At 39.2% G+C, this 8464-nt stretch overlaps 1 protein-coding gene across 2 annotated transcripts; it reads right to left on the minus strand.

Annotated features, from left to right (window-relative positions):
- Positions 1–1016: 1016 nt before the first annotated feature.
- LOC116104921 (E3 ubiquitin-protein ligase WAV3-like) lies at positions 1017–5462 on the minus strand. 2 transcript variants are annotated; one of them, XM_031391347.1, is made up of 2 exons: positions 5053–5462; positions 1017–3148 (listed from the first exon to the last, which is right to left on the minus strand). In XM_031391347.1, exons 1-2 carry the CDS (start codon positions 5263–5265, stop codon positions 1259–1261), a joined length of 2103 nt encoding a protein of 700 aa, XP_031247207.1. In that variant the 5' UTR covers positions 5266–5462; the 3' UTR covers positions 1017–1258. The 2 variants fall into 2 exon arrangements, with proteins under 2 accessions (XP_031247207.1, XP_031247209.1); XM_031391349.1 differs by lacking the exon at positions 5053–5462 and adding an exon at positions 3977–3999.
- Between the last annotated feature and the right edge of the window lie 3002 nt (positions 5463–8464).

The following is an 8464-nucleotide window of genomic DNA, read 5'->3' on the forward strand; positions in this document are numbered from 1 at the left end:
TCTGATCACTCAATTCTGCAATGAGTCTTTTATTCTTTATATCCACTTTATTTGTAACTTGCAATTCATCGACACCGAAGATCCTAATTTTGCAGTGCTTAAAACAAATTGACAAATTGTCTATGGCTTAACATCAATTGACCATGCAGCAACCACATTTACAGTTTTATTAAGGATACTTTTCTTTTATGGTTCCAATACATGATCTTCTATCCGTTTCAAAAATAGGCGATTAAAACATTGACTATAATAACCTTTGAAATTTCTAATGATGTCTGCATCACACAACTGGATTTTGCAAATGCTAGCCGGTGGTAGGAACAGAACAATTGTGTGATACTAATATTAATACCAATACTACTAAAACAATTAATTAAAATCATAATACACATTATTAAAATATGAATTATAAAATAAGAAATCAAAATATTAATTTTTGTAATTATATCTCTATTAAGTTATAACTTCCTTATAATAATAAATTATTTTGATCCCACTATTATAGTCCTCTATTAAGGTATAACTTACTTATAGTAATAAATTAGTTTGATCCCACTATTATGACTATAGAGAGATGTTACTGTAATTGTAAATTTCCATTAAGTAATGAAAAATATCCATTTATTAATTAAAATTCCAAGACATTCGCACCTACAAAGTTTTGGTATATATATATATAAAAGCAATGTTAGTTTTACAAAAACACATACAAATAGAGCATACAAAGACAATCTTCACCCTTGATTTTCATGATTTCTATCTCTCTCTCTCTTTTTCCGTTTTTTCTTTGTTTTTTTCTTCTTGCTGACGTTACTTTGTAACCCTCTTTATATGAGTCTTTGTAAGGATAACATATATATATATATATATACTCTTTGTATGAGTCTTTACAAGGGTAGCATTTATATATATATATATATATATATATATATATATAGTTGAAAGCTTGATCAAATTAATAAAAAAATGTAAATAATAAATAATAATAAGTTCTATACAATAATGGAATCCATAGAATAAAGTTAATAACGAGAAGCAAATAAACAGCTAATAACACAGTCAAGAAAAGAATAACTATGGGTTGAAGTTGAATGAATACTTAAAACCTTTGGTTTCATTTCATCGTTTCCTTTTCAATTAACAATTGCTATGTTTTTTTCATTATTAACCAGGCAAAAAGCAAGAAGAAGAAAAAATTAATTACCCAGATGAAGCAAAAAAAAAAAACCCCTTTTCCTTTTTAACCATAATTTCTGAATCAAATTCTGCTGGACTTACTGCTATGGTGGCTTCCAGGTTGAGACTGAGGATCCCGTGTGAAGTTGAGATTTTGAGACCTCGACACCATTGTCACCATTGTTGGTGTTTCATAGCTTGTAGTTTCATCTCCTCTGCCGTTGCTCATGGTGAACGTCTGTGTTGTGTCTCCTCTGGTTGTGGCTCTCTGCCATGAGTGTGAGCTCAATCCTGAGAGGATATACGCCCTCCCGGTTCGCTCATACAGTTCCATGTTCGCCATTCTCTCCCTGATTTCTCTCAGCTCAGCCTCCAGCCAGTTGCAGATTCCATCTCCTGCCTGGGCTGATGCTGAAGCTAAGAGAGTTGATCTCCGTTCAGTCAGAAGAGCTTGTGCTCCCTCTAACTCTCCCATTTCAGCCATTCTTTGCGCATCTGCGATTGTTTCGGCTACCAGTAAACGGCTTCTTTGTCTGTCAACCTCCAGACTCACCCCCTTGTCTGCAGTAGACAAAAACTCTGGTCTTCGAATCTCGACTTTCTCACCTTTCACTTCAAGAATCTCCATTGAAGCTGAGCCTTTGTGAGTGCACAAGACATCCAGTAATGGCGTGTTCTCTGAACTTTCCGAAGACGACTTCGGAATGGAGATGTACACCAGGAATTCCTTCTCCTCATCTGCATATAACTCTCCAATGTCTATCTTGGCTTGCTGCCCTTCCATCAAAATGTCACTCTTGTATTTACCTGAAGGTACCGATTCAATTTTCACCCCGGGTGAAATTGAACTGATTTTGAGCTGAACATCCTGAGCCACAACGCTGAGAAGACCACCAATGCACCTGGCAAAGGCGTCTTGTAAAAAGCCAATGGTTTCAATGAAGGAAAATGTACCACCTGATGCATCGGCTATGCCATGCATTGCAGTGGAATCATGCTCCGAGCCGAACCCAAATGTGTGGACTGGGATGGTTGGTTGTTGAGATTCTCCTCCGGGTTCCGAGTTCTGAGGACAAATCAAAGAGGGCAACAGGTTCAGATATTCCACTTCATGGCTCGATGTGTCATTCCGCACACAATTGTTATGCCTGCGGACATTGTATGTGTCCTGACCATCGGATAGGAGAATAATACTTGCAACTGGGTTGCGCTCACGGCGATCTTCAAGAACTCGGACCCCTTTCTTGAGGCCTTCCACAATGTTGGTCCCGCCATTAGAGGTTAGAGAATTGATAGCAAGGGCGGCATCCTCACGACCACGATCGATCATCCTTTGAAGTGGGAAAATTCTTCTAGCTACTGAAGAGAAAACGACTATAGATAACCGATCTGCAGGGCCTAAGTTCTGTACAATGAAGTGAACAGCTTGCTTGAGAAGAGTAAGCTTGCTAGACATGCTTGCACTAACATCAAGTACTGTGACAAGGTCAATGGGGGCACGATCCAGATGATCAGCATCACTGAGAAGAGATGGTGCACGGATGTGAACAAGAACCGCAAACTTGTCAAGGGAATCTGTGGCAGAGACAGCAGGATGCTCGGGAAAGGCCTTAACAGTCAATGCTTGGGCGTGGGAGGGTGACGAAGCTGGGCCAATTTGGTTGACTGGGAGCGGTTCATCATCTGCGTAATGGTCAGGATCAGATGGAAGCTGTACGGGAGTGGTAGTACTGTGAGGAGTCACCCCGGCCTGACCGGAGCCATGACCCATGCGTCTAATATTATCAACGACATTGGCAGGGGCATGGAAGGGGATGTCTTTCCATTCACAGCGGCAAATGGGGCAGACGCGATTTCCATGCTGTACATTGATTGTAATGCAATTGAAGTGAAAAGAATGGGAACACTCAGCAGTGAAGATGGCTACGCCTTGTCCAGTTCTCAAACTACCCAAGCAGATGGCACAAGTTTTCTGCATAATATTCACGTTTTTAGTCTTTAAAACATGTCAATGTCTGTCAAATAAATTGCAAACCAACAATCTAGTTTTTGAATTTACTGTAGTTGTCCAGGATTCTTTCAGCTGGTCAAAAGATTCAGCACCAGAAAACTCATCAAAAAGCAAACTTGCAACTTTCAAAGAGTCGATGCTAATGTTTTTATAAAAAGAAATGTGGACTTAAACAGAAAGTAAGAAATATTACAACCTAAAATACATTGTTAATTAAATAGTGACCCATGGAAATCCATGCACTGGAAACTAAACCAAAGATTGATCATTAGCAATAGGCCTGACCACCCCAAGTTAGAAGTCAGTTTGTGGGCATAATATATGGTATGATTCGTCACAACGCAGTTTGAAAGATACCAGTTTATGTAACCCATGCTGCGGACTTTATAATTAGTAGTTAATATAATACAATTCATAGCATCATACCGGTCACTTGCAACCATAATAATGTAATAATGCTTAAAATTAAACATAGGGCACTTTCTAATCTAAAGCTCAACAACTAGTAAACTTTGATTGAATGTAACAAAAGATTCTCCAGCCATTAATTTTATGATAGTACAGAAGTTGATGCTATTCTACAGGAAAAACGTGTTTTACTGACCAATGTTCTACTAATTTTACGGTAGTATCAATCTAAAGTCTAAACCACCAAAATTTTACTCTGCATTCATTGTTGAATATGATATCAGCTATATTTGCGGCAAAGTCCAAGAATAATAAATGACATGAAATTTAGAATGCATAATAGAAAAATAAAAAGAAATAAAAAGGCATAAAAAGTAATACAAATTTAGGCAGGAACAACTAGCACTCGTAATTTTCAACAAAGTGAGAATTGATCATGGAATTCTAAAAAGCTACAATGCTGTCTTCAACAGCATAAGATAGGTGTGACCCAGAACAACTACTGCAATTTTCCTGATTAAAAATGAGAAATTAATGACAATTACATACCACCAAAGTCAAAACCAATCCACCAGACAAAACTAAAACGTTTATAGAAAAAGAAAACTAAAACTTTCACGTCTCCTGGTAAACCCACCAAGAGACATGTTCACCTACCAAATTAATGCTACTCTGAGAACTTACTAAGATGAATGCAATATGACCAGATCGACCTACCCTCCTAATGACCCCAACAACCAAACAGTAACAAATAGAACTTCATTTCATAACCTCTATTTCATGCTTTTTAGTAGACATCAAAAAGAAAATCTAGAATAATACTACAAGCTTAAACAAATTTGCTTAATTTAATCAACCTAAATTAAAATCTAATTTAATCTAAGATAAAATTAATCCATTTTAATTAGGCCTAATTTGAAATTAAAAATCAATAAACCCCTTTTAATTAACTATTAATTAAGATAAATTTTGCTGCCTTTGATGTCAAACTCAACCCCACAAGATCTTACGTGGCTTCGAGATAATTCAATTCAACTACACAAAACGACAAAACCGCACAAGTAAAAACGACATTTATCCAGGTTGATATTGTCATTCTGGAATCCGGATACGATTTGACGCCATGAAAACAAGCTTTACATGCACATGGCAATGGCAATTTCGTGATTTCACGCTAGAATCCGTTGAAATTAGAAAAAAGCAAAATCTTCACGTAACGCTAACAGGACGATCGAATTTATTCTATTATTAATGATTAAACAAAAGTGACCTAACATGAAATATTGAATAACCATTCTACCCTCACAAACAACGCTGTCAAAACGAAACCGTAGGGGCAATACGGTCATTCGTTAAAAAATCTCAAATAGCAGGAGGGTCGCGGGCGGTTTTCATGAAATCGAAGCAAAAACAAAAACAAGATTAAGTGCGTTCAAAAATCAAAAAAATCTGCAAACCTTGGATGATTTAGACGGCTGAAAGCTGAAGCTACGAGAGAGACGAGAGGAAGAGCCGGTGCCGGTGCCGGAGCCGGTGAGGGAGGAATGCGAACGATGGGAATCGGAGGAGCTTGGAGAACCGGAATGGGAGGGACGAGGACAACCGGAACCGGCGTGGAAAGAGAGCTTGAGAGAGAACGATTTCCGGAGCTTTCGAAACGTTTCCGCCATTGTCGTCTGCTGTTTCTGTTGCTTTTCGTTATTTCGTTTTGGCTTTGAATTGCGTCACAGTGCGTTTCGCATGGCCGCAATGACGACAACGGAGAAGAAGAAACGACGGTGGAGAGGAGAGGAAAAGAGAGAGTTTTTCTGTTTTTGTTTTTTCTTTTTTTATTTGTTGTTGCGGATGTATTGAGAAATCAAATTGAGGGAATTTAATGGAAATTTAACTATTTCGTTTGTTAGGTTGAAAAATTAAAGGTAATACGACATTTTATCACAATAATCCCTGAGGTATAATTAACCGGTAATATTATACTCACAATCTAATGTTATAAATTTTTTCTTATAATTTTGATATGGTAATTCGCAATTGATCAGTTTATTAGTGGATCTCGTCAGTTCATTATGGGTCTCATCTGTTCGTCAATAAGTTAACTAATTGCAAACTGTTACATCGAGTTATGAAATAAAGTTTGTAAGATTGGATTGTGAACTAATGTTTATCCATAATCAAATACAAAAATCTTTTGTTGGTGTTAAAATAAACAGTACAGAGATAAAATGGTAAACATTAATTTACTTATTACGTTGTAAATTTTAATAATTTATTAACATTTCGCTAATTGTAGGGAGTGTGTGGTAAAACCTATATGACACAACCTCCCGACCCTCCCTATCCCACAGGCTCCAGACGCACTCGGTGAGACTTAGGCGGCCGGATGTGTCATGTGAAATCTGTAACTTGTAAAAACCTATTTTTTGATGCACTTTTCGTAAAACAACCTCTTGGTTTCATCTTAAAAACATACAACCAACATATTTGTTTTAAAAAAAAAAAAAAAAAAATCTGAAAGCCATATCACTACATTTTATAAAAAAAAAAAAAAAAAAAAAACGAAAAATGTACGGTATTAGATTTTCATATCTTTTACAATCAAGCATGAGATAAACATAGGTAATAAAACATTTTCTGCAGTGCATCAAAACATCACAAGTAGTCATGTATCTCTGAAAAGAAATAATGCTCTATGAATGTCATGTACGTAACAGAGACTTCGTGCAATTGTGATTAATGAAATTAATCCATAGTTTTTTGATACTAAATATTGAATCTAATTATGATAATCTATAAAAAGAAATCATACTACAAACATCCACATTATCACTTAATGAATGCTTAACTAGTGTTTCTGAAATGACATTTTAGAACATACAACCAATAATCATATCTGCAAATTAATACTCATGCATCTCAAATTTCTCATGCCTTTAAAACAACATTTATAAATTCTCATTTAAAATACATGATATATGAATCCAAACCATCTCTCAATCACATGCGAAAACTCTAACCCAACTAGTACCTTGGGGTAAATCCATCCAACTTGGCAAGATCTAACATTGCGTGAGTTGAAACACTAAATCCATCCTGCTAGGCAGAATCAAACACTGCTCAAGCCTTTGACCCGACTAGACTATGCATCGCTTGGGCCAGCACTATCAAATCCTGCTAGGTAGAATAATACACCGCTCGGGCCTTCGACCCACTTGGGCCGGCAAATAACCAATCATATCCTGTCAAGCGAGATTATACACTGCTTAGGCCTTCGACCCATTCGGGCCGACATAATCAAATCCTATGCATGCACAAAGTCATAACATAATATGGGGGGGATGGGTCCTACGTAGGGTGGTTTGAAAGCCACTAACATCTCATACTTGTTAGGGCCAAAAATCGTCCTTGGCCCAAATAGGAAAACAGGACCACCAGTGAAGAAGAACCAGGCCCAATCCCAAAGAGGCCTAAGCCAGATTAGTTCCATTCGATACAAGATATGGCTTGCCCAAACCATCTGGGCACGAGCCTCCCAGTTCCAGTTCACTTCCTAGGCCTATAGGCAAGTTCAGAGCCCATGGCCCCCACTGATCACTTTCCTGTTTAGAACACATTCCTACTCGAAGTTACTTTCCCAATCAGGATCACCTTCCTATCTGGACGCTGGTAGGACAGCTTACCATGACCCTAATTCTGCTAGGGTTTGCATCAGAGTCACACTAGGACTCCTCATCCCACCAAGATTAGGAGATCAAATAGTCGCTATATAGACAGAGGCCAGCCCTCTCACAAAGGACACATTACATTACACCTTCACACCCGAAGCTCCTACTTGAGAGCTTCACATTACTGCCATAGTCACAGTCTCCTACTAGACTTCCAGTAACTTGTCTACTCCCTAGCCCTTACTATACTAGCCTCTTTCAGCCTTGCTGACTTGAGTGTCGGAGTGCCTATGGCAAACACCACCCCGGTGTTTCCCGTTCGCTTCACGCATTTGTTTCTCTACGTGTGCAGGTGCAGCGGATCACTAGTGGCTTCAACCTTATGGGATTAGACCCCCTTTCCGTACAGGTAGATTTTTACATCTACAGTTTGGCGCCCACTGTGGGGCCTCTAGCAATCATTCGGCTCGACGAACCTTGCTACGTAGAGGAACTTTCCATGGCTGACAACTCCGACAGTGCTAATCCTGGCCTCGAGGCCAAACTGGAGGCTCTAACCGCTCTTATGCAACAGAACTCGGACAAGGTAGCTGCACTGGAAGCCGAGAACAATGCAATCCGAACCGAAAACGCATCTATCAGGTCAGAAAACCAGTCTCTTAAAGAGAAGGTTAGTCAATTCTATGATCTAGAGTTCTTGCCTGGCCAGGCACCCCCCAATCGGTTCTGCGCCCCTGTTCCATCCATGCAACCTCTCCATACGCCATAGCACCGACCCTTGGTCTCTGACAAAAGGCCACGTCCGTTAAACTCATCGACAATTGACGATTCTGTCCTGACACATGGAGCTAAAGATATGCCAACAGAACACCATCCAGCTGACCCATCCCAGCCTCAAGATCAAGACAGTCCAGTGACAGAAAGCCTGAACCCGCAAGACCAACCCATTCTTACCGTCCCACCATACCTCCAGTCAGCTTTCCCAACACAAACCCCATTCGGCTTGGCTCACCCCCACGGGTTGAACGACCAAACCCAACAAACCACAACGCTCGAGCCCATCCATCCTAACAAACTGAGTGACTACCAGACGACTCCACTAACCATTCATGTAGGGCGAAACACTAGAATTGTTACCATGGGAGTCATCCAACCAGAAGGAATGAACGAAGATCCAAGCTACCAAGGCATGCACGAAGCAATGAAT

The sequence above is a fragment of the Pistacia vera genome, unplaced genomic scaffold, assembly GCF_008641045.1.
Source record: "Pistacia vera cultivar Batoury unplaced genomic scaffold, PisVer_v2 Contig489, whole genome shotgun sequence".
Lineage (NCBI taxonomy): Eukaryota > Viridiplantae > Streptophyta > Magnoliopsida > Sapindales > Anacardiaceae > Pistacia > Pistacia vera.

Coding starts and splice junctions, on each gene's coding strand:
- LOC116104921 (XM_031391347.1), bottom strand. CDS start 5,265: ATGGCGGAAACGTTTCGAAAGCTCCGGAAATCGTTCTCTCTCAAGCTC. Junction 3,149..5,052: donor AGCCGTCTAAATCATCCAAG/GTTTGCAGATTT, acceptor AATATTATGCAG/AAAACTTGTGCCATCTGCTT.